Source organism: Scyliorhinus torazame, chromosome 17 (genome assembly GCF_047496885.1).
Source record: "Scyliorhinus torazame isolate Kashiwa2021f chromosome 17, sScyTor2.1, whole genome shotgun sequence".
NCBI lineage: Eukaryota > Metazoa > Chordata > Chondrichthyes > Carcharhiniformes > Scyliorhinidae > Scyliorhinus > Scyliorhinus torazame.
The window spans coordinates 180,505,210-180,532,244 of NC_092723.1; the positions used below are offsets into that span (position 1 = coordinate 180,505,210).

The 27,035-nt window shown below is 44.9% G+C and overlaps 2 protein-coding genes across 2 annotated transcripts in view; one reads left to right on the plus strand and one right to left on the minus strand.

The window, feature by feature from the left end:
- Positions 1 to 387: 387 nt before the first annotated feature.
- Positions 388 to 14,990, plus strand: LOC140394467 (nucleoside diphosphate kinase A-like). Its single transcript, XM_072481761.1, has 5 exons — positions 388 to 544; positions 1,733 to 1,863; positions 3,702 to 3,803; positions 5,695 to 5,807; positions 12,584 to 14,990. The coding sequence occupies exons 1-5, from the start codon at positions 499 to 501 to the stop codon at positions 12,699 to 12,701; spliced, it is 510 nt and encodes a 169-aa protein (XP_072337862.1). The 5' UTR covers positions 388 to 498; the 3' UTR covers positions 12,702 to 14,990.
- A 2,137-nt stretch (positions 14,991 to 17,127) lies between these two features.
- Positions 17,128 to 27,035, minus strand: part of LOC140394466 (C-Jun-amino-terminal kinase-interacting protein 3-like) — an 86,081-nt gene continuing 76,173 nt past the window's right edge. The window contains 3 exon segments of the mRNA XM_072481760.1: positions 17,128 to 20,356; positions 22,716 to 22,859; positions 23,696 to 23,878. Coding sequence (XP_072337861.1) covers positions 20,241 to 20,356; positions 22,716 to 22,859; positions 23,696 to 23,878 — 443 coding nt within the window. The 3' untranslated portion in view covers positions 17,128 to 20,240.

Genomic DNA, 27,035 nt, shown 5'->3' on the forward strand with positions numbered 1-27,035 from the left:
GACAGTCACCCAACTGTTCCGGGCCTGTTTGTGCCAAACAAGCTGAAGAATAGCCAGGAATCAGGGGAGAGTAGCCAAGCGTGAGAGGGAGAGATAGGCCGGGGAGCAGTGCAGGGGACGGCTAAACTCAAGAGAAAGGATCGACTAACTGCAGGGAGGGGGGAGGAGGATAGTGAGAAAGCAAAGGGCAATAGTGGGGGGGGGGGGGGGACACACAAACTGGGAGGAGAGCACAGGCAGCCATAGCAACAGAGAGCAGGGAAGTACAGGCGGAGGAAATGCCCAACGGCCCAAGCAGAGGCCGCTCGCGCCTTTCCGGACGTGACGCCGACGCGCCCTCTCCCAGCAGCGTCACAGCGCGCCTTTCCGGACGTGACGCCGGCGCGCGCGCGCGCCCCCAGCAGCGTCCCCGCGCGCCTTTCGGGAAGTGACGCCTGCGCGCGCGCTCCCGCCTCGGCCGTTGCTGCTGCGGGGGGAAAGGGCGCGCAGGCCGGCGGGATGATCTGCGTGGCGTTGACCGTCTTTTCCTACCTGTTCCAGACGGGTGAGTGGGGGGGGGGGGGGGGGGGGAACATGGGGCGGCCGCCCGCTGCAGGCCGCCCGCTGCAGGCCGCCAATGGGGAGGAGGCCGGTGTGGGCCGGCGCCTGGGAGCAGCCTTCGCCCCAGCGGGGGCTGGGACTGGGGTAGGTGCTGCAGGAGAGCCCGGCGCCGGGTGTCGACCGCTCAGCACATGGGCACCCACCTCATGGACACCCTCCTCATGGACACCCTGCTCATGGACACCCTCCTCATGGACACCCTGCTCATGGACACCCTCCTCATGGACACCCTCCTCATGGACACCCTCCTCATGGGCACCCTGCTCATGGACACCCTGCTCATGGGCACCCACCTCATGGACACCCTCCTCATGGGCACCCTGCTCATGGACACCCTCCTCATGGACACCCTGCTCATGGACACCCTCCTCATGGGCACCCACCTCATGGACACCCTGCTCATGGACACCCTCCTCATGGGCACCCTGCTCATGGACACCCTGCTCATGGACACCCTCCTCATGGGCACCCTGCTCATGGGCATCCTCCTCATGGGCACCCTGCTCATGGGCACCCACCTCATGGACACCCTGCTCATGGACACCCTCCTCATGGGCACCCTGCTCATGGGCATCCTCCTCATGGGCACCCTGCTCATGGGCACCCACCTCATGGACGTCCTGCACATGGACATCTTGGTCATTGAAATCCTGCACATTGACAACCAAGTATTAATAAGCAGCCAAGATTATATTAACCATGGCTCAATCTAGTCAAATAGTTGTCGGTTTGAGCCTCACCAGTGATATGAGCACAGAATTTAGGCTGGTGTTTCAGTGCTGTACTGAGGGAAAGCTGCAGTCAGAGGTGCCATCTCTCAGGTGTCCCATATTTCAGATGTCCCATTTACCATAAAAGGCACTAGCTCAAAGAAGAGCAGGGAGTTCTCACTGATGCCTGCCCAATATTGATCCTCAACTTCGATCACCAAACAGAATTATCTGGCCCCATTATCACATTGGTGTTTGTGGGACGTTACTGCGTGGAAATTGGCCATTGCGTTTACCACATTACAATAGTGACCCATGCTTCATTAGCTGTAAAGCATCACAGAGTATCCTGTGGTTTTGTGGAAGGTGTGTTCTGAATGCAAGTCTTTCTTATCAAAATTCTGCATTTTCTGTTTACATAGTAATTGCTGGACTACATGAGCGCACCTTTCTAGCTATCAAGCCAGATGGAGTTCAGCGGCGCCTGGTTGGAGAAATCATACAGAGATTTGAACGGAAGGGATTTAAACTGGTTGGAATGAAAATAATGCAGGTACAGTACCTAGAGCATATTTCTAGACCTAGAGAAGCATAGGTGTAATTTGGTACAAGTAGATACTATTTGTACAATCATGGACACTGGGAATAAGAGAATCGTTTAAAATGTACAAAGTTTTACTTCAAAACCTGCTGACTTTCTGATTTATTGATCTGGGAGAAGCCTGTCAGGTTGCTCATTCGACTGGACAGCCGGTTCATGATGCAGAGCGATGGCAACAGCGCAGGTCCAATTCCTGTACCGGCTGAATTTATCCTTGAAGACTCTGCCTTCTCAACCTTGTCCCTCGCCTGAGGTGTGGTGACCCTCATGGTAAATCACCACCAGTCAGCTCTTAAAGGGGAGAGCAGCCTATGGTCCTCTGGGACTGTGGCGACTTTAGTTCCCTAATTTGGTGACTTTGCAAACATGGTGAAGTGGGACCAAAATTTAAACAGATATTCAATACAATTTAGGAATGCAAGGATAGGATCAGAAGTGGGCTATTTACTTTCTCCACTATCCAGTAAGATCTTGGTTGATCTTAAATTCAACTCCACTTTCTCACACCATCCCACCTAATACCCAAGAAATACTCAACGACTGGATTTCCTGGGCTAGTGAATTCCAAAGATTCACAACACTTGAGTAAAAAAAAAATTCTCCTTGCCTTAGCCCTAAATGGCCAATCCCGTATTCTGAGACAGTGAACCACTGTTCAAGATTTCCTGGACAGTTGAAACATTTGCTCAACATCTACCCTTTACCTACAGAGGCAGGATATAAATTGAAGAATGTTTTTATCCATGGTTTACAAAGCTGGTTTGCACCTACAGTAAAATGGTCTACACCTCTTCAGTTGGAAGACAGTCCTAATGGGGCAAATGATTTTAATTTCATTATATCTCATATAACCAACTGGATTGTTCGTAGCACAGCTCTGCGCTGATCCTCATAAAGGCATTTCCCAGATTTAAATGATTCAGTGAATTTATTCCGATAAGTTGTGTTGCAAACCAAAATGTCATGTTCAAATGAGACGGCTGAGAGAGTGAATAAGTGGGGCCAGTCCAGGCTGGTGTTGTAAGACTTCTTACTGTGCTCACCCCAGTCCAACGCTGGCATCTCCACATCAGGCTGGAAATGGGAAGGAGCCAGGTTTTGGACAGAGCTTGGAAAAGCTCTTCCCCAGCAGGGGCTTGGGCACACCTCGTTAGCTCCATGAGAGTGGATATATACTGAATGACTGTGTTTCCGTATTATGTGCAGGACATTAATATTCTCCTGTGTCACATCCAAATATGTATGACATAGTAATGAGTAGCAACTCCTGTTAAGACTTGGAGAGGAATCAGGAATGTATTAATTAAATAAACTTAACATTTTGAAGTACTGATGATCTAACTGCTTTTGCTCACTTTGCTACACTGATCAGGAATATACAGGTAGTGTCTCAAAAAGGCAACCTTGAGACCGAGGCCACGCCAGATTTCAGATCTTGCTGGATTTTGAATCAGACGGTCCGGGTCAAGTTGAATCGGGTGGGGTTAAGGGTCATAGAGCGTGGGAATAGTCTGGCACGCAAGTGACGAAAGCGATAACTAGTCAGGCAGCTCACTGCCAATACCGTGCCCAGCCCAATTGGCCAGGTAAGTTCTTTATTATTTCACTCAATTTAAAATTGAGTGAAAACATCTGGTTTTCGGACAGTGCTGGTTTTTGGACAGCTGGATTTGAGACCCTGTGCTACATAACATCCAGATATTTTGAGATGACTTTTATATTTTACTCTAATGTTTGGTGGAATAAGTCTAATAAATTAAATAATGGCATACTGTGTCTTTTTTATGTAGGCTTCAGAAAACTTGCTGCGAGATCATTACATTGAACTCCAGAACCGCCCTTTCTTTAATGGATTGGTGAAATACATGAGCTCCGGCCCTTTGGTTGCTATGGTATGTTACAGCAGCCAGAACTATACAGTATCTTCCTTTAATCCAGTTTTCTAAGTCTTCTATTTGTGTCGGGTCTACCTGCAACGGTAGAAGGAGCAGTTGGTCGATTTGTTCCCTGGTGTCACTTTGTTGGTCAACTCTGAGGTGCAGTGGGTGATCCGAGTTGTCAGCCTGACTTAAATATTCTGAGGATTGGGACGAGGAGTCACGTCCTCTTACTGCCTCCCATTGTGGCTGTGTTCGAGAAATATCTAAGTCACAAATTGTAGGAATTACTTCTTGGCATAGTCACATGGTTATGTACCTTGCTATGGAGCAAGATTTAAATTTTTAATAATGTTGGGTGTAGAAACACTAATATTGAACATTAAACTTTGATAAAGAATAAAGTGTTAGTCGATTCTTGAGCAGCTTTTGGGAATGATGGTGAGCAATTTCTTCTGAATAATTCAAAGGGATCATTAGTAAGTACAGAGAATGATCCGTAAATGCTCTAACAGCAATCCTCAAACATTAGCCTCTCGTCAGAGAGTCTTTTCCTAAGGCTGCATGGAGGAACCTTTTGCACATCCATTTTAGACAAGCATTTACAATGAACGATAATACCATGTAGAGGAACCATGCCACAGAATTGAAAACAATGGATGTGATGTTTATGATTTGTTTAATGGCCCAATTATTGGAAGGATTAAAAAAATAATTAAAGATGATTAAAATAAGAGCTTAAATCAACAGGTGGCTGATCTGTTCCACCCTCTGCTAACGTCAACGTGAAAAGCTCACAACCGAAAATGTCATCACTTGTACAAGCTGGTTTTGTACTGAGTAACCTGATCAGCACAGCTGCGGCACTAGTAACTTTCTGATCTTTACAATGGTAAACTGCATGCTTTAGGAACTGAAATTGGCTCGGCGCCCTGGAGCTGGAAAATCCCTCTGGATTCTTTTCCCCGATCACTATCCAATACGGTAGCACAGTGGGTAGCACGGTTGCTTCACAGCTCCAGGGTCCCAGGTTCGATTCCCAGCTTGGGTCACTGTCTGTGGAGTCTGAACGTTCTTCCCATTGTCTGCGTGGGTTTCCTCCCACAAGTCCCGAAAGTCATGCTGTTAGGTGAATTGGACATTCTAAATTCTCCCTCCGTGTACCCGAACAGGCACCGGAGTGTGGCGACTAGGGGCCTTTCACAGTGACTTTGTTGCAGTGTTAATGTAGCCTACTTGTGACAATAAAGATTATTATTATAAATAGTTCCAAGTTGGAAAATAGATTGTGGGCAGTGGGTGGATACAGCATTAGGCTTGGGTGATGCCTTCCATGACTTTCAATGCCGAGACTCACTATTAAGAAGGAACCACTTGGTTTAGTAAGTCACCATACTGAGAGGAAGGGGGCAAAAGTGGAACATTCTGTGTAGGGAAAGAAACATGGATTTCATAACACTGTACTTTGACCTTGAGTTGTACAACAAGTTTAACACCATATAATTAGAGAAACAAATCATAATTTCATCCAACTCATTACAGGTGATCTTTATTGCATTTGTAAAATAATCTTTATTATTGTCACAAGTAGGCTTACATTAACACTGCAATGAAGTTACTGTGAAAATTTAAATACATGCTTTTAGGATATAATGCTTTGTACAAAGCTGATAGACAGCTGCAAAGCATCTGCTTGTCAGAATCCAATTTTAAAACAATGTGTGTATACGTGTGCCACAGAATGTTTGTAGTTTATCAAAAAGGCATTGACTTCACCATCTTTATGCACTGTGATAAATCACTGCTGTCAAGGAAGACTTTGTGGGCACAGTAACTTTAATTTGCCACGTTGACTACCTTATTTTGCAAGAGTCTGTTACTGACCGTTATTTCCTCATCACTTCAGGTATGGCAAGGTCTGGATGTTGTTAAAACCAGTCGGGCCATGCTGGGAGAGACCAATCCTGCAGATTCTGCACCAGGCACCATCAGAGGGGACTTCTGTGTTGAAGTGGGCAGGTGGGTATTTTCTTGGTTTTAAAAGCAGAAAGCTGAATGGAGTAGTCATGGCAGGCCGCAAGATTTAAAAAAATTTTAAAAATAGCTAAGCAATTCATTTATAAGCGTAAAACATTTTGTGTGTAAGCTTAGAGCTTCCCACCACTATTTAGGAATGCTGAAAGAGGGAAACTAGAGAATTATAGATCAACTGTTTAACATCAATATAGTAAGGGTGGAGATCGTGAACGAACACTTTGAAAATATTCAATTGATCAGAGAGAACAAACATGAATTTATAAAGGTTCGATCATAGAACATACAGTGCAGAAGGAGGCCATTTGGCCCATCGAGTCTGCACCGACCCACTTAAGCCCTCACTTCCACCCTATCCAATAACCCAATAACACCTCCTAACCTTTTTGGTCACTAAGGGCAATTTATCATGGCCAATCGACCTAATCTGCTCGTCTTTGGACTGTGAGAGGAAACCAGAGCACCCGGAGGAAACCCACGCAGACATAGTACAGTACAAGCCTTTCAGCCAACGATGTTGTGCCGACCATTTATCCTAATCTAAGATCAACCTAACCTATACCCCTTCAATTTACTGCTGTCCATGTGCCTGTCGAAGAGTCGCTTAAATGTCCCTAATGACTCTGACTCCACCATCTCCGCTGGCAGTGCATTCCACACACCCACCACTCTCTGTGTAAAGAACCTACCTCTGACATCTCCCCTATACCTTCCTCCAATCACCTTAAAACTATGTCCCCTTGTGACAGCCATTTCCACCCTGGGGAAAAGTCTCTGGCTATCCACTCTATCCATGCCTCTCACCACCTTGTACACCTCTATCAAGTCACCTCTCTGCCTTCTTCGCTCCAGTGAGAAAAGCCCTAGCTCCCTCAACCTTTCTTCATAAGACATGCCCTCCAGTCCAGGCATCATCCTGGTTAATCTTCTCTGTACCCTCTCCAAAGCATCCACATCCTTCCTATAATGAGGCGACCAGAACTGGACACAATATTCCAAGTGTGGTCTAACTAGAGTTTTATAAAGTTGCAGCAAAACCTCACCGCTCTTAAACACAATTCCACTGTTAATGAAAGCCAACACACCATACGCCTTCTTAACAACCCTATCAACCTGGGTGGCAACTTTGAGGGATCTATGTATGTGGACCCCAGGATCCCTCTGTTCCTCCACACTTACAAAAATCCTGCCTTTAACCCTGTATTCAGCATTCAAATTCGACCTTCCAAAATGAATCACTTCACATTTATCAAGGTTGAACTCCATCTGCCACTTCTCAGCCCAGACACGGGGAGAACGTGCAGACTCTGCACAGACAGTGACCCAGCGGGGAATTGAACCTGGGACCCTGGCGCTGTGAAGCTAGTGCTATCCACTTGTGCTACCGATGTCTGAATGTTTTTGAAGTGGTGACTAAAGTAATGGATGGAGGAACGTCTGGATGTTATTTATATGGACTTTGAAGGCATTCAATAAAGTCCCTCTTTAGATACTGCTCACTAAAGTTGAACTTCATTGCTGGGAACGCAATTAGCTGAGTGGCAAGAGACAGAGTAAGGATAATGGGCAGGTTGACTAATGATGTCCTTAGAGATAAGTGTTGGGGTCTCAGCTATGCGCCATATTTATTAATGATTTAAATGATGGGATAAAAAGCATGTCCAGCACAGAAAGAGGCCGTTTAGCTCAAATGGCATTTTTTTCTCTGCTCAAAGCATCAGGTCATCAAAGCATAAGTCCCCTGGGCCTGACGGGATATACCCAGGTTACTACGGGAATTGAGGGAGGAGATTGCTGCGCCATTGCCGATGATCTTTGCGTCCTCACTCTCCACTGGAGGAGTACCGGATGATTGGAGGGAGGCGAATGTTGTTTCCCTGTTCAAGAAAGGGTATAGGGAAATTCCTGGGAATTACAGACCCATCAGTCATACATCTGGAGAGCAAAATATTGGAAAGGATTCTGGGAGATAGGATTAATGATTGTTTAGAAAAACATAGTTTGATTAAAGATAGTCAGCATGGCTTTGTGAGGGGCAGGTCATGCCTCACAAGCCTCATTGAATTCTTCGAGGATGTGACGAGACACATTGATGAAGGTCGGGCAGTGGATGTGGTGTACATGGATTTCAGTAAGGCATTTGATAACGTTCCCCATGGTAGGCTCATTCAGAAAGTTAGGGGGCATGGGATACAGGGAAATTTGGCTGTCTGGATACAGAATTGGCTGGCCGAAAGAAGACAGCGAGTGGTAGTGGATGGAAAGTATGCCGTCTAGAGGCCGGTGACCAGTGATGTCCCGCAGGGATCTGTTGTGGGACCTCTGCTCTTTGTGGCTTTTATAAATGACTTGGATGAGGAAGTGGAAGGGTGGGTTAGTAAGTTTGCCGATGACATGAACGTTGGTGGAGTTGTAGATAGTGTCGAGGGCAATTGCAGGTTACAACAGGACATTGACAGGGTGCAGAGCTGGGCTGAGAAGTGGCAGATGGAGTTCAACCTAGATAAATGTGAAGTGATTCATTTTGGAAGGTCGAATTTGAATGCTGAATACAGGGTTAAATGAAATGAAAATCGCTTATTGTCAAATGAAGTTACTGTGAAAAGCCCCTAGTCGCCACAGTGTGGAGGAACAGAGGGATCTTGGGGTCCGTGTACATAGATCCCCCAAAGTTGCCCCCCAGGTTGATAGGGTTGTTAAGGTTGTTAATGGAAGTTAATGGCTTTCATTAACAGGAGGATTGAGTTTAAGAGCTGTGAGGTTTTGCTGCAGCTTATTAAAACCCTAGTTAGACAGCACTTGGAATATTGTGTCCAGTTCTGGTCACCTCATTTTAGGAAGGATGTGGATGCTTTGGAGAGGGCACAGAGGAGATTTACCAGGATGCTGCCTGGACTGGAGGGCATGTCTGTGAAGAAAGGTTGAGGGAGCTAGGGCTTTTCTCACTGGAGCGAAGAAGGCAGAGCGGTGACTTGATAGAGGTGTACAAGGTGATGAGAGGAATGGATAGAGTGGATAGCCAGAGACTTTTCCCCAGGGTGGAAATGGCTGTCACAAGGGGACATAGTTTTAAGGTGTTTGGAGGAAAGTATAGGGGAGATGTCAGAGGTATGTTCTTTACACAGAGTGGTGGGTGTGTGGAATGCACTGCCAGCAGAGGTGGTGGAGTCAGAGTCATTAGGGACATTTAAGCGACTCTTAGACAGGCACATGGACAGCAGTAAATTGAAGGGGTGTAGGTTAGGTTGACCTTAGATTAGGATAAATGTTTGGCACAACATCGTGGGCCGAAGGGCCTGTACTATGCTGTACTGTTCTATGTTCAAGCATCCAACTAACTTTTCCCATTTAAATCTATCACCATATCTTTTATATTCGCTTCTTCCTCAAATACTTGCCTAGTTTCCCTCAAATGCATCTATACTATTCACTTCAACCATAGAGCTGTTCAAAATCATGAGGGGAGTAGACAGGGAGAAACTTACCGTTCAAGAACGAGAGGGCAGGGGTTTTAAAAAGTGATTTGCAAAAGGAGTAAATGTGGCGTGAGGAAAACCTTTCACACTGCGAATGGTTTGGGTCTGGATTGCAGAGCCTGGAAGAGTGGTGGAGGCAGGTCCAATTGAGGCATTCAAGAGACATTTAGATGATTATTTGAACAGAAACAATGTGAAAGGGTTATGGGGAAAAGCAGGGGCATTGCACTAATTCAAAATGCTCATTTGGAGAGTCAGTGCGGAGAAGATGGGCCGAATGGTTTCCTGCGCCGTAACAACGCTGCGATTCTGTGACCACTACCTGTGGTAGAGAATTCCACATTCTCAGCACACTCTGGTTGAAGATGTTTCTACTGAATTCCTTTCTGGATTTCTTGGTGCCTTCTCTTTGATTGATGGCCTCCAGTTATGCTCTTCTGCACAAGAGGAAAGATTCTCTCTGAATCAAAATCTTTAATCATTTTAAGAACTCTGGGTCACCCCTCAGCCACCTTTTGCCAAGAGAAAAGAGATCCAGCCTGTTCACCCTTTCCTGATATATATACCCTCAAAATTAATAAGAACATAATAAGAACTAGGAGCAGGAGTAGGCCATCTGGCCCCTCGAGCCTGCTCCACCATTCAATGAGATCATGGCTGATCTTTTGTGGACTCAGCTCCACTTTCCGGCCCGAACACCATAACCCTTAATCCCTTTATTCTTCAAAAAACTATCTATCTTTATCTTAAAAACATTTAATGAAGGAGCCTCTACTGCTTCACTGGGCAAGGAATTCCAGACATTCACAACCCTTTGGGTGAAGAAGTTCCTCCTAAACTCAGTCCTAAATCTACTTCCCCTTATGTTGAGGCTATGCCCCCTAGTTCTGCTTTCCCCCGCCAATGGAAACAACCTGCCCGCATCTATCCTATCTATTCCCTTCATAATTTTATATGTTTCTATAAGATCCCCCCGCATCCTTCTAAATTTCAACGAGTACAGTCCCAGTCTACTCAACCTCGCCTCGTAATCCAACCCCCTCAACTCTGGGATTAACCTAATGAATTCTGGATGAATTGAAAACCACCTTTTCAAGCTTACCGATGGCAGGCTGCCAGATATGTGGCATTGTTAGCAGTGTAGTTGGAAGGATAAAATACAAGGATATTAAATTAAGTGAACGGCCAATGACTTGGTAAATGGATTTTAATGTAGGCAAATGTGAGGTCACCTATGGACCCCAATAGGATAGAACCAGGCTACTTTCTAAATGCTAGAACAGTGGCAGTCCAAAGTGACTTCGAGGCCGAGGTACACAGATAATTAAAACATCACAAACTGATGTGGAAAATAACTAGAAAGGTAGGGGCAGCACGGTGGCGCAGTGCTTAGCACTGCTGCCTCACGGCGCCGAGGTCCCAGGTTCGATCCCGGCTCTGGGTCACTGTCCGTGTGGAGTTTTCACATTCTCCCCGTGGTTTTCGCCCCCACAACCCAAAGATGTGCAAGCTATGTGGATTGACCACACTAATGGGAAAAAATGAATTGGGTACTCTAAAAAAAAATGTTTAATAAGTAAATAACTAGAAAGGCAAACGACATGCTAGTCTTTATATCTTCATTCAGTGATACAAAGACCTAGTTAGATCACACCCAGATTAATGTGGGCAATTCTAGGCACCGCACCTTCGGAATTATCTATTAGCCCTGGAGAGAGTGCATGGTAGAATGACTAGCATGTTTAAATTACAGAAAGTAGGATTGTATTCACTGGAATTTAGATTAAGGACAAGTTTAAGATAAGATGGACACAGACACACCAGTGCTGCTGGTAAGGGAGCATGGAACCAAATGGGGACGGATTAGGGAATCATTGCAAGAGCATAGATATCAGTTCAGTCGGGGGAGCAACTGGGAGACTCTGCAACTTTGTATTGTTGTCCTGGAAATAAACCTGTTTCAAGGTACAGGTTAGCTTCAGACACATTCCTTCTCGGCATACAACTCCACAGTGAAGCTCTCTTTGTGAGCCCCACACAGGGTAAACCGCCAGAGAGAGATGTTCCTTTGAGTCCAGTGACTAACATTGTTCTCGGGTAGTGCAGTCCTGCAAAGAGAACCCAGTTCTACACAATCAAGAAAGATACACAATGGACGCTACAAGTGCCCATCTGATTAGTGTTCTACCAGTAGCAAACTTGTTGCTGAGTTAGAGATATTAACAAGTGTGGGGTTCATTCATTTAAACTAGAAATGGAAGTTTGAAATGATGGTGGACTATCTGAAAATAGAAGGAATGTCATTTTCTTCTCTTTCAGTACGTCTGTAATCAAGAGTTGCTGCTATGGGCTGCAGGGTAACATAGTGGGGCAGCACGGTAGCATTGTGGATAGCACAATTGCTTCACAGCTCCAGGGTCCCAGGTTCGATTCCGGCTTAGGTCACTGTCTGTGCGGAGTCTGCACATCCTCCCTGTGCCTGCGTGGGTTTCTTCCGGGTGCTCCGGTTTCCTCCCACAGTCCAAAGATGTGCAGGTTAGGTGGATTGGCCATGATAAATTGCCCTTAGTGTCCAAAATTGCCCTTAGTGTTGGGTGGGGTTACTGGGTTATGGGGATAGGGTGGAGGTGTTGACCTTGGGTAGGATGCTCTTTCCAAGAGCCGGTGCAGACTCGATGGGCCGAATGGCCTCCTTCTGCACTGTAAATTCTATGATAATCTATGATAGTGGTTAGCACTGTTGCTTAACAGCTCCAGAGTCCCAGGTTCGATTCCCGGCTTGGGTCACTGTCTGTGCGGAGTCTGCACATCTTCCCCGTGTCTGCGTGGGTTTCCTGTTTAGGGGCTGTTTAGCACACTGGGCTAAATCGCTGGCTTTGAAAGCAGAGCAAGGCAGGCCAGCAGCATGGTTCCAATTCCCGTAACAGCCACCCCGAACAGGCGCCGGAATGTGGCGACTAGGGGCTTTTCACAGTAACTTCATTGAAACCTACTTGTGACAATAAGTGATTTTCATTCATTTTCATTCCTCCCACAGTCCAAAGATGTGCAGGTTAGGTGGATTGGCTATGCTAAATTGCCCTTAATGTCCCAGCAAAAGACAGGTGGGGTTGCTCGGTTACGGGGATAGGGTAGAGGGTGGGCTTATCTTTCCAAGGGCCGGCGCAGACTCGATGGGCCGAACGGCCTGCTTCTGCACTGTAGATTCTGTGAAGTGTTGAATGCAGCGATGCCACTTTAATCTCTAAAGTAACGGATGTTTGTTTATTTTGGTGTGCGATGCAGGAATGTAATCCACGGCAGTGATTCGGTGGAAAGTGCCACACGTGAAATCTCACTCTGGTTCCACCCAGAGGAGCTAATCTGCTGGAACGACTGTGCTGGTGACTGGATTTATGAGTAAACCAATCTTTTGACTGACTTCACTCAGGAACGACCCATCAATACTGAAGTACTATTGTTACAATGTCCACGCTAAGACAGCCAGACCTCGGGATCATTGAATTATTCTTTCTTTATGCAAATTATTTTTAAACTATGTTGGCTCCGTGCGGGGGTGGGGGGTGTTCAACTGTATTGAGCGCAATAATCCAGTTGAAATTTACCATGTAAAGGTGTGTTTCAGCTGATTCTTGATCCGAAACATTAGCCCGTCTTGCCCCTTCACAGATGCTGATTGCCCTGCTGTGTATTTACACAATTTTCTGTTACTTGGTTTAAAACTCCAGGTTTTTTTTTTAAACCTGAAATTCACTTTAATCTGTCGCAGGAGTGACATGGACACAGTAATACTCGAGTGGTACTTTTACATGAGAATCATTCAACTTAACCAGACTTGAAGTGAAATTTTGAAATGCCTAAAATCTTGGTGTGCGAGATGAGCCTGTAGCTGGCCCTATTGCACCAACTATTTCACAGCGTAGGCTGGGGAAATAACCCACCTGACCTAACTTTTGGTCTGGTCATCAAACTTGTTTCAAGTCGGACTGTTTAATCACTTTATCAATGTTTAAAAATGTAGAATTCTTCACTCCTTTATGTTTAGGGTTCTGCGCAGAGCAGGCTGTGTGCAGGAGAATTAAGTTGATAGCTTCTTATAAACAAGCCCGTTCTTGTAAAGTCAATAATGAGTGAATATGGGTGTGAATTAAAAACCGACAGTGATCAGCAATTCTTCCTGTTTCAAATTAATGGTGCTTTAGATTTTTATTCATGTAGTCCAGTGCAATCTAAGGGTGATTGGAATGGGTGTGGTGAATGATCATTCAGATTGGGTGGAATGTTCAATATCGGGTGAAATGTAGTAAAAATTGGAGCAATACTAATTATTTTTACCTCTATCTGGTCACTTACAATATTGATATTAATGACAGGGTATTAAACACTGAGATTGTTAAAACCAACAAGACGCCAGTGGTCCCCAACCTTTTTAACATGAAATGAAATTAAAATGAAAATCGCTTATTGTCACAAGTAGGCTTCAATGAAGTTACTGTGAAAAGCCCCTAGTCGCCACATTCCGGCGCCTGTTCGGGGAGGCTGGAGTAATATGGCACACGTTACTCTTTAAAAAAAACAATTGAGGCACATCTCCTATTTCCTCCAACTGAATTGCCCTCTCGCAAAGCCTTTTATCTCTAACACCTTAAAATCATGTCAAGCCACCATTTAGTACAATTTTCATTAGTTTACAATGAAGGGCTTAACATGCATTTCAATTTGGAGCCTGTTTCTCTAATTATTGGTTCCTTTTTCTTACCTCTCTTCCCTTACTCGGAACATAAATTTTTTAAACTTCTCCCTTGCGTCACGCAGGCGAACAGAGCCATTTGTCTTCAATTCCCTGGTCGGCATCTCCAATTCCCAAAGAACCTGGGATCTCCTGTGCATGCGTCAGCCAGGAAAGGGCTGCACATGCGAGTTTCAATGTTTTATGTTGGTAATCCGAAACGTGCATGGGCCGGCCAGGAAAGAAACCACCCAAGCACAGTTCTGATTTTTTTTTTTTAAAACACCGGTCAGGCCCATGCACATGACCAGTGTTTACAAATTCCCAGCTGGCACATGCATGGTTCAGATTACCAACATAAAACAATCCAAACCACCCATGTGCGCCCCATTCCCAGCCGGTGCGTGCGTGGGTAGCCCGAAGGTTCATCGGGATTGGGAGATGCCGACCACGGAGCTGAAAACAAGGATTCGATTTAGTTTATTCACGTTAGTGTGCAATCGTTTGAACCTTATGTTGCAGCTCATTTGTGCGGCCCGGGGATCTCTGAATTAGACCAACTTCCTGAATGTGGTTTGCTCAATGGAGATTCTCTCCTCCCTCTCTGCTGTTTGTACTGTAAACTGAGAACTGATTTGTCAGAACATGAAGCTAAAATGTAATTGGGAAAAATTGTTTCATTCCATTCCCAGCAGCCACTTTAATTGTTACTAAGTTGCTGGATCTGTTGACTGTTGTGCGAGTCCGTCCAAGATGAGACTAACCAGATTTATTTATTTCCATGTCAACTGTTATTGCCTGAATTTGAAAGCTCCTTGGTCATCATGATTATATCAGGGAAATTCAAAAACCATGGTTTGTAAGAATTTGCACAATACCTACAATGTCTGTACAACGCATGTACTTGAATTTGCTTTTTTTTAAAAAAACAAATGACATTAAAAGTACACTTTCACAAAGAAAGCTTGTCTGACTCATCCTGAATGCAATCTATGGATTCTGAAGGTGAAAGTGCCTGATAACTATTAAGGTTACTGAACCACACCACAGGATACAGCCATGAGATATAATTCTAGATTAGAGCACTGTTGTATTGATATTCTCCTTTGGATGTGCACGAAGCCTCTTCAGTTTGTAGTGTTACCAGTTTATTCCTGGAATAGAATGGTTAAATTTTGTGTCTGGGGTTGAAAGTTGATAAATGCTCCAAGGTAGAAACAAAACTAGCTAGATTCTGAAATCTATTAACACTGACAATTAAGCAACTCGCATTGTGTACTGTTGTAGTAGACCGGTTTTGCCACTGGCAGTCATTAGTGTTGAGTACTAGACTGGAGGCCTCAAGTTATCAAAATTGAAATCCAGTAACACTCTGAAGCACTCCTGGACATCTTGTGTTCTGCTCGGAGAAAATCTTTTCGTTTTCCTTTTATTGCATTTTTTTTTAAACCTGCTTTTCTTCCTGTGAGCAGCACTCTCCCCATATACATTATTGATACTCCAGACAAATGGACAGGTAGAAAATTTACTGATGAAAGAAATACTTGCATTTACATGGTGCTTTTCACAACCACCAGATATCTCAAAGCACTTTACAGTAAAATATAGTGTCTTGTAATGTAGGAAATTGGTGCTCAACAAGCTCCCTCAAAAAACAGTGTGATAATGACCAGATCATCTGTTTTTTCTGATGTCAACTGAGGGATAAATGTTGATGGACACCTGTGGAAAGGGGGATATGGTGTTAACTGTTTGTCTTTGGAATAGTGCCACGGGATGTTTTACATCCACTCAAGCAGGTAGTTGGGGGAAGGCCCTTAGTTTTCCCGAAAAGGAGCACCTCCGACAGTGCAATGCTCAAGTCCTGAGTGGGACTTGAGCCTTGGACCTAATGATTCAGATGCGTGTGGCTGGCATACTGAAGGAGTGCCCTATCCCCTTAATGCATCTGCTTCCAATGGTGAGAGCTACATCTTGCTACGTCAGACATCACAGAAACACACCATTCTGCACCCAAAGGTCAGAACCTTCTGAGCACCTCAGCTTAACAAGTGTTCATCGAAACAAACCTTACTACTTTGCATAAATTGGATTTTGCTGTTTGAAGATTTAAAAGTTGGAAATGCTGCCTTTGAAATCACACCTGACAATGTGAAATTGGAATGCTGCATGTTTATGAATGACAGTCTTACAATGGCTGTTGAGGTTATTTGAATGCCCTTTCCTCTGGGGCACTGTCTCAGGGTAAGGGTTTAGGTCTGAGATGAGGAGAATTACTTCACTCAAAAAGTCGTGAATATTTGGCATCTTCTGCCCCAGAGGGTTGTGGGCGCTCCATCATTGGATTAAGGCTATGGGACAGACAGGTTTTTGGTGTCTCAGGGAATCGAGGGATACAGGAAGCAGGCAACTAGTGGCGCTGAAGGCCAGGATCAGACTTGACAGACCATATCCACTCATGCTGCCTTTTGCTCTTTCTTTAATTCACTGTTACAGCTTGGGCTGAAAATTCCACCTGTATATGTTTCCTTCACTATTGAGGAAGCTAGCTTGTATGAGGCCTGGTGGGCGGTTTGAAAATATAGCCATTTGAAGCCACGTATCGCACCACGAGGCGGTTTGATGGTATTGCAGCTCAATCATAAGAACATTTAACTTGTGCTTTTTTCTCCAAATAGCAGTTGCCCAAAAAATCAATTTGAATTATCGTCTGCAGATTTAACCTTGCCTATGCTGTATTGAGTTTTAAAGTCAATCCAGCCAAAATGTCAGATTACTGCAAATGCAAAGTTTTGTGACTAGTAATCAGATTCCATGACGTGGCAGATAATGGAAAAGTGCTGTATGCATTCGGCCGGCACAATAAGTGTCAAAATATAATTCAAATAAATTGATATTTGCCAAAACACTCCACGTGCTGGGTTAATAATGTAGAGCACATGGTCACCACATTTGAGTTTGATGGGTAAGCATCAGTAATGTGGGGAACTCATGCCGCTAAACTGTACAGATGCATTGGTAACAATTTATTTTGCACAGAAGCAGCTTCAAGCTGAAACAATGAACAATTTGAAATGTGGCTAATGAATACAACAATTGATTGTTTTATGATGTGAATATGTTTATTACATATGGAACAATTACATGTTAATTAAGTTAATTACATTGCACAGGGAAAATAGCTCAGAACATATCCTTACACCAGCCAACCCTCTCTATACACCCGACCCGACCTTTTCATTATACACCAGTTAGCGTTTTGTACAGGACTCCGTTAGGAAGCACCGCAGAATCTCTCTCTCTCTCAAGACTAATACATAAGAGATACTTTACATGAAAAACCTCAAATTGCTACTGGCTGAGGACCTGGTCTGAAATGCCCAGAAGAGCCATAACCTATTTTATGGACCCTGAAAAATTACCACCTTATTCAAGAGGGGAAGTTTCAAATATAACGCACTGGTAGACAGAGGAAAAAGCAGACATCTGCTGATTTCCAAACCAGTGTCATTTATTCTATCCTGCCACGAATGTGAGTTCTTTTGCAGAATAGCTGGCACTTTTTCACCAATCACAGTTAGCGAATTTGTTTCCCCTCTCGAATTCCATGATATTTTACTGTCAGCTCCATTCAAAATTTGCTCATTCCTACTTTACATCTTGATCAGAACGATAAAACTGACTGAACGGATAGCTTTCTTGTCCCTGGTCAAAATGACCTTGTTATTATCTGCATTACACCAAGGAAGAAAGGTGTAGGCATGGAATACTCCAAGGGTGGTGTGTTATATGAATATACATATATACTGAAGAGTTACAGAATGCAAAGGTTTTGAATTCACTAACAACATTTATAACATGTATTCCAGGATATGTACATGATCAAATTAAAAGAGAATTTCTGTAAATCCACACAAAGTTTTCGTATCTATACCTAGCACAGCTGACTCCCGACATATCCGACAGGTCATAGTAGTCACTCAATTCTTGTGTACATTGTATAATATTCCCACATGGCTCAGACAGGAACTGATTGAACAAACCGTCCCTTTAAATAACACAATGAATTAAATGCTTTGTCTTTCAATTTTGCTCCATGTTGTCTCAATGTTTACTGCCACTGTGCTGTCCTCTGACCCAAAAAATAAGGAAGCAAATTTCTCCATGGCTGCAGTGCACTGGTCAGTGATCATCTCTAATGTTTTTCCACCTCTTCCTGCCTCTCTGGGTGACATGCCAGGTAACTCACAACAATTAAGGTTGTGAACAAAGATGCCATTTGCACTTTACAGCACTTGTTCCCCTGAACAGACTTCAATATTTGTGCGCGCATTGGTATCCTCTTCCATTTATTTAAGATGACAAGACCTCTACTAAAGCTATCAGTCTTTTGCATCCAGAACCATGCTGCTAAAACTACTGGGGCACACTTTCACCACCAAAATAGTAAGGGCTGTATTGGAGTTAACATTAAAGCATTGAATACCTTGGTATTAGCAATGACATGTAATCACTGCCTTTGCCAGCTCTCTCTAACCAAAACCACTTTTGGATTTGCTCTGCTTTTACTCAAGACCATTCATTGTTTTAAAGGACAACTGGGAGCAAGTAAAAAGAAACTTCAAAGCATATGGTATCTCACTCAATGCTTCAATACTGGAATACCATGAATGTTCAGAATGCATATTCCTGTGTCATGGCGAAAAGTGTAGCGGACATAGATCGCTGATGAATACTGAAATGTCTTTCTACACTTCCTTCAGTTCACTGAATGTCCATCCAGTGAGCCTAAAGCCAAGGTGAACTAAAGATATTCGGTGCAGTCTTGCACACAACCTATAGCTACCCATCCATAGATCTATCCAGAAAAGATACCTTTCCAGCAAATTGTGTGGCCATTATCCCAAGAGCCTGTTTTTATTTCATTGTAATAAAGAGCAATTCTATTTTATCCCAAAAGAAATATAACCACTTTAAAGTCAAAGGGATATATTATATTCCACAAAATAAATTTACTGACTAAAATGGTTAAGTGAAGGAGGCAGCCATAAATCCCTGTCCATCTTGCCCCGCAATGTTTGCAGAAGCCAGTTACATTCGGAAATGAATGATGAATGCATCCTGTTGAAATTCCATTGTTCCTGATCCCTGTTCCGATATTGTTACACATTAAAGCAGATAGTAGCAGGCTCCACCAAACCCTCAAGAGTGCCAACTATAACGCTGACAGCTACAATGAACAATGGTAAAAAAAAACTCACTTCTCAAGGGCCAAGTGCAGAAACCCAACTTGAAGGAGAATGCACTTCTTTCTCCCCGCCCCCACCCCCCAAAAATAAATAACATCCTCAATGGTACTGCCTTTAATGTGACCAATTGGATAGCTAAAAACGCTGGTTTATTAAAATGTGCTATAATCATTCTATTCTCTGATAAAAATGATCTGAAAAGTGGTTACATTTCCCTCTTGCCATTGAACATCAGTGATACCCTTGAACAAAACGAACACAGCCATTCAATTTCCCAGTCTTCACATCTCTCTGTTGTTTTCAAAAATATTTACCCATCTTTCCAGCCCTCTTACCAGTCGTTTGAGTTCCATTTGCAGTGGCAGATTCTCACGGGGGAACTCAGTTAAGTGAAGTTACTGTTACAGGCAACTGTTTAAAGTGTGAACATTATTGGAAATTAATTTTTTTCATTTAAAAAAACATTTGGGGGTAAGTTTTAATTGACTGAAAAAAGGGACTAAATCTTAATTTCAAAAGTAAACAAACTATTACGTGATGGGTATATGGGCAGACGTGAAAAGCTGCCTCATGTCATTGCTTCCTCCAGCACCTGGCATGCATCATGGTGGCCTCTTTAGAGTTGGTTCAACATTTTAGGTACAGGTTAATGATAAAGGCAAATGCTAGTAACAGCAACAAATTTGGTTAGATGATGAATAGAGGTTCAGTCTCGAAAAGAATCCGGTGTTAGCCATTCCCAAATTATTTTCACACATTGTTTCATTTTTAAATTGAATTCAAAAGGTGTTGGACTGTCCATTGCAAACTTCAAACAAACGACCAATTCCAAAACGGAGATACCATGGAAACGCAACAGAACTTCTAGCTTTTGAGAGGCTTTCGTCAAGGACAAGTACAATGCAGGGTATTTTATATGTACATACAGATGATGTTTAGGGGTGAGTTTTGTGGTAGTAACGTCTCATTCGGGAATATATGACACCTGCCAGACAATAATGTGGCTCCGTTCTGCTTTGGACAGGGCTGGTCTGATTCCATCTGGCAAACTTTCATCAGTCTCATCATCCTCACCGTCACCTGTACAGAAAGATTTATGGAATGAGAGAAAAGTGTGTACAGATAGAGGGGGACACAGGGTTATTGGGACGGCTGAGAGGAGGAGGGGGGGGGGGGGGGGGGGGGTGGAATCTAACTCCAACCAACACAGGACAAAGTAGATAAAAATCTGTTTCTCTTTCCTATTAAGAGTCTCAAGTCTGAACATGCTGAATTCCAATTCCTTGGGGACATAAATCATCGTACAAAAGTGCCCTGAAATTTATTGCTATTTATGCTAATTTACCAAATCTCAGAGGAAGCAATATTGATTTAATGAGAAATTGACATTCTTGGTCTGAGGTCTGGTTACATTTACTGAGCAATGTAAAGAGGAATTTTGCAGTGCATCTGACTTGCACTTTTGCTAATTGTAAATAATCTATGCTCAGTCCCGCAGTAATGTCAATCCCACCTTGACAATTACAAATATATACAATACCAGCTATCGCACTCTCATCACTCAGCAATAATGCACCCTGCAGCTTTTTTAAAAGATGATCATTTGTAAAATGATCTCCATTGTACACACCAGAGAATGACACTATAGTTATAGGGCGCAAATCCATGGCCGCATTATGCTCTCGCTTGAGCGCAACGCGGCCGGGGAATCCTGAGAGAGGCTTTCAGCGAGCTCCTGACAGGCTCCCCGTCTCACGGCATTCTCCAAAGCCCCGCGAGACGTCGGAGTCGGAATCCCGCCCCGAATGGGCCTGATCGAATGAGGCAGAATTACAACCTAACTGCGCGGGATCCACCAGCCTCCCGAAGGAATGCTGCAGCTGGGCGCCGATCAGTGCTGATCCACAGAAACGTGGAGCACCCGGGGGGTCTCCCGGCTACCGGCAACCCCAGGGTGGTCAGGGTAAGCGCAGGGTGGCTCCCTGACCCTCCCCCTGGAAAACGGGCACCTTGGCAGCACTGCCAAGCCAGCAGGAGCACTGCCTGGATGCCAGGGTGGCCATGCAAGGGTGGCATTCCAAGGGCAACGGGGGCCATGTCCATAAAATGAGGGTGGAGGGGGTTTGAAGGGTGGGGGAGTGCAGGGCACTTAAGTAGGGGCCTCCGGGAGGTTGGGTGGGAGCCATAGAAGGAAGGGAGGGGGTGCTGTAAGGGGGCTTGGGGGAGCCTGAAGAGGGAAGACGCCCAGGGGCCCCATAGCGGGGTATCTCATAGAATTTACAGTGCCGAAGGAGGTCATTCGGCCCATCGAGTCTGCGCCAGCTCCTGGAAAGAGCACCCTACCCAAGCCCACACCCCCAACCTATCCCCATAACCCAGTAACCCCACCCAACCCAACACTAAGGCCAATTTTGGACACTAAGGGCAATTTATCATGGCCAATCCACCTAACTTGCACATCTTTGGACTGTGGGAGGAAACCGGAGCACCCGGAGGAAACCCACGCACACACGGGGAGGATGTGCAGACTCCGCACAAACAGTGACCCAAGCCGGAATCGAACCTGGGACCCTGGAGCTGTGAAGCAATTGTGCTATCCACAATGTTACCGTGCTGCCCCAAATCATCACTTGGGAGGTGTGGGGTGGGGTAGTGTCCACGTGTGTGGGGGAGTAGTGTTGCCCATGGGTGGGGATTGTGGGGGACCCACAAGCTCATTTAGAGTTCTGGGCCCCTTTCAAAATGGTGGCCCGACCTCAGAGCTCCCCGGTGCTAAAAGAAATTCGAAGTGTGGGCCAAACCGATGAGAAACAACCCAGGGTCCAAAAAAGTGACTAAGTGACATTGAATAGCGGTGGGGAACTCAGCGGCAGAGCCAGCGGGAAGCTCCCCGAAAAACCCGGCCCAAATTAACTCCGAAATTGTTGGGAGAATCGGGCCCATAGTATTTTCTTTGCATGTTGTACGCTCATGGCATTTTCATGCTGATATCAAATGTACAAGACATTCTGAAGGTACAAATTATAATGATTTGGAAATTATGGGTTAACACCTCAGTTACAATAGTATTGGTAAAAATTTAATATGAGCATCCTTATGATAACATTACCAATAGTACTTTTTCAGCTTTTTAGATCATGACAATTAGGACTATGCTTCAAAAAAAAAAACAAGTGATGTATTAAAAGTTTCCATAAAATTGAAGTACGACAAGATGCGAGTGTTAGCATATTTTGTGTGCACGATGTCATGTGAATGACAGTGAGAACTGGGCAAGTTGACAGGACAAAGTGAGCAGGGATGGTCTTCACAGATGAGTTAGTAAAATCAGATGTCTAGAATTAGGATGCATTAACAGAAAGGTTACAACAAATCAAGGTGAGGAGAGTAAATGCTCCGTAGATCAAAAGGCTACTTTAAGTAGTGGAGTCTGACTTACCAATCCTAAAGTCAATGTAGCCCTCTCCCCCACTGAGCACCAGGACAGGATGCAGCTTCCGCTCTTCCTGCTCAGGTGCTGCGGGCCCTGGGTTCTCCGTGGGGCTGTCCAACACACTGCCATTCAATGTCGCGAGAACATTACCTAACGGAACAAGGCGTAAACAGTGTTAAACACAGTGACAAGTGACGGTCCTCAAACTCACCCTAAAAACAACCCTTGTTTGCAGTGAGTGCGGGTTGCAGATGGCTCCGAATACGAGTCAAGTAGGCCAAAGGTCATGGGGCTGAATTCCTCGCGGTGCTGAACATTTCGTGAATTTGGCCTGGAAATCCCTTTAACCAGGAAATTTCCAGCCATCTGCTGGTTTCACCCTACATCCTGAGGACAAGGTGCACAGGTGGGGTGGACAGGGCGAAGCCTTTCCCCTTGGTGGAGGGAGCATTGAGCAGGAGGTATAAATTTAAGACATGGGGCAGAAGGTTAGAGGGGATGTGAGGGAAAACCTTTTCACCCAGAGGGTGGTGGGAGTCTGGAACTCGCTGCCTGAAAGGGTGGCGGAGGCAGAGACCCTCATAACATTCAAGAAGGATTTAGATGTGCACGGGCAATGCCAAGGCTATGGGCCAAGTGCTGGAAAAAGGAATAAAATACCAAGGTGGTTGTTTTTGGCCGGTGCAGACGCGAGGGCCGAATGGCCTTTTCTGTGCTGTAGACCTCTATCACGCTACGGTAATCATCATAAAAGAGATAAGCCTCCATATAACCTCCAATAGATACGGAGATATTTAGGGGGGGGGGGGGGAAAGAGAGACAGCGAATATGATCTTGAATTCCGAACATCGTCAGTCATTATAGTATTGAGTTACCCAGGTTTCCCATAGGAAGAAAAGGCGCAGGAAGGGAATACTTCAAAAATGCTTCTTGGAAATTACAACATGTGCAATGAAAAAGAACAGTTCTTTTAGCGAATTACTTACCTGGCACAGACGCAAAGAATTTTACAGCATCCCTGTGCCCATGAAAACAGAGCTGGGCTTGAGCCATGGAACAATATGGGATGAAGCTGCCGATCGAGGCCTTGTCACTGCTCTCGTCAGCATATACACGGATCACTCCACCAGGACGGTTCCCTTCGCTGCCAGTCGGTGAGGTCTTATTGGCTGCAACAATTTCAACGGCAAGACCAATTTAGGGGTCGGACTAACTTTTCGCAAAGTTGGAAACACAAGAGGTTCACAATACACTGAAACCTGTTTTGCTGTAGAAACGTAAACGGCCATTCGCACTGAGCAAACCCGGGCGTCTCTTTGAACCTTTACCAAATATTCCATCTCATCGCCCAAATTCCAAGTCTGCAGCTCTTCCACAGGAATGAAGAACACTTCAATAAAATATAACTACAGTGATGCTGCAAATAAACCACATTTTTCAACCCTCCTTAAAAACAAAACTGTGCTTTGGGATCAGAGAGCAGCCAATGCAACATCCTTGTTCAAGAGAGGAGAGAAGACCGCAGCTGTATAGAACCTTAGTTAGGCCACACTTGGAGTATAGTGTTCAATTCTGGTCGCCACACTACCAGAAGGATGTGGAGGCTTTAGAGAGGGTGCAGAAGAGATTTACCAGAATGTTGCCTGGTATGGAGGGCATAAGCTATGAGGAGCGGTTGAATAAACTCGGTTTGTTCTCACTGGAACGAAGGAGGTTGAGGGGCGACCTGATAGAGGTATACAAAATTATGAGGGGCATAGACAGAGTGGATAGTCAGAGGCTTTTCCCCAGGGTAGAGGGGTCAATTACTAGGGGGCATAGGTTTAAGGTGAGAGGGGCAAGGTTTAGAGTAGATGTACGAGACAAGTTTTTTACGCAGAGGGTAGTGGGTAGCTGGAACTCGCTACCGGAGGAGGTAGTGGAAGCAGGGACGATAGGGACATTTAAGGGGCACCTTGACAAATATATGAATAGGATGGGAATAGAAGGATACGGACCCAGGAAGGGTAGAAGATTGTAGTTTAGTCGGGCAGTATGGTCGGCACGGGCTTGGAGGGCCGAAGGGCCTGTTCCTGTGCTGTACATTTCTTTGTTCTTTGGGTAACTATGGACCAGTTAGTTCAATGCGTGGATTAATTGAGGCCATTCAGCACTGACTTGTTTCAAGACAAAAGCAAATTGCTGTGGATGCAGAAAATTCGAATTACGTTCGGTATTTCAGTAGATCTGGCAGCGTCTGAAGAGAGAGAAACAGTTAACATTTCAGATCGATGAAAGGTTATAAAGCTGAAATGTTAACTCTTGCTCTTGATCAAGACACGTTGAGTCCAGCAAATTTAACAGTCCTGAGGTGTGGTGGCTGACTGGATTGTTACAGGGAATGCAGTGAGTATCACGGGTTTTCAGAAGGATGTTCGATAGGGTGTTCTGAAAAGAAGCCTGTTGGAAAAATTCAGACATGGGATGAGAGGAATTGTAGCTATGTGGGCAGACATACGGTTAACGGACAGGGGTCGACGGGTGTTGCTTGGAGTGGAGAAGGGTCGGAGCTGGTGTAAATTGAGAATCTTATTTGCGTATGACAGGGATTTTAATACAACTCAGTTTATTAATTTAATCCACAGAGGTAAAATAAGGTTAAATGGAATAAGTAATTAAAATGTGCATGACAAGGAAAATGGCAGCAGCTAGCTAATAGTAACCATCTTCGATAAATTACTTATTTTGCCTCAGGCCATTGGCATGTACAGGTTTCATTGTAGTTCAACCTAGTGATCCGAAACCGCACAGCTCCCACTAAACGTGCAACATGCAAACAGATGGGCAGAGAAACCCCAGAGAACCCAGTGTGCTTCTAAACGGTTATCACTCTAACAGCAGTGCATGCAGTGAGTCAAGGAAGCATCTCCAAACCTCATGTGGACTCTTGGCGTCGCAAATTTCCTTTACTCTTAACATTGTCACCACGCAAAATTCCTTGACTCTCTGCAAATGTCTGAAAGTTGCAATATTAGCGCAAGTTTTAGTTGGGCCGGAATTCTCCGGCCGCTGGGATTGTCTTTTCCCGCTGGCACCTCCCCACCCGCAGCTTTCCCGGAGGCTTCAATGGGAAATCCCATTGACGATCAGCGGGAAGGGAGAATCCCGCCGCTGGGGGAACCACAGAATCCCGCTCCCTGTTTTTACAAAAGTGAGGGTGAAACTCCTCCGGGGTTGGAGGTGGAAACCGCGACAGATAGTAACTGGTAAATATTTCTAGGAATGCTTTTGACCCGAAATAATGCAAGTGCTACCTTCTCAGGATCGGTATCCAAGCCTGGGAAAAATGTTTTAAAACCCACCGCACTGCCGGTCTGTCACCAAACGGCTCTGTAGTCACCCACCCAAACCATTAACCAATTCTATTTTCTCCCTGAAGTTTGGAGACGTTCCTTTGGAAAGCACCATCAAACCTTGAAAGAACATAAAATGCAGTTGACACTTAACTACGATGACCCCCTCAGACGACATCAGGATATTTAGATGGCAATTCTACTTGTGCCCTAACTTGTGACCTTTACCTACCCCCCCCCCCCCCCCCCACACTCGCAAACCACCCCTCTCTCTTCTTCACCTTTCTGCATTTTGACATCAGGGAAACATTGCAGTATGAGGAGGCAGGGCAGTGGGTCTGTTGAAGGTAAAGCTACTCTCTCCTGCGATATGCACAGAACATTTGAAATGTTCCTACTTGGAACGTATTCCTGTCGGCGAGAGTTCTCACCTTGCCAGTCACCAATGTGCATCACCTCAGAGAGCAAATCTATCGGGAATCTAGGACTAACCTAGCTACTGCTCAAGAACTCGGGTGTGCCCAATCATTCCTGTTTTCTCCTGGCAATACGGTTTTTTTTTTTTTGGGGGGGGGGGGGGGGTTGACAACACTAGTCGAATGAGAGTTCCTCGTTTTATTCAAAATAGGGGATAAGAACATTAATGTTCGTCCAAATCGCTACAGGAAGCAGCGAGTGCCCTCGTCCAATGCCTTCTGCCAATGATATTGTAGCACTCCCTCTGTAGCAGGATGGAGAGCGCCACCATGCACCTCACTTCAAAGATCATGAGGTGAAACCCCGATATTGGGCTCAGCCTCCCGATCCTGAGGTCAACACACTGCCAAATGATCCAAGCTGATAGTCTTCCCCCAGAGAAATAAAAAAACTCGAAAGGAAATGATGGCGATGGCTTGAAACTGTGCCGAGTGGAAGCCACCCGCTGGGATTCGGGGAGGGGGCAGGAAAACAAAGCTCTCCGAAGACCGAGTTATTTGAGAGAAAAGTCACGGTA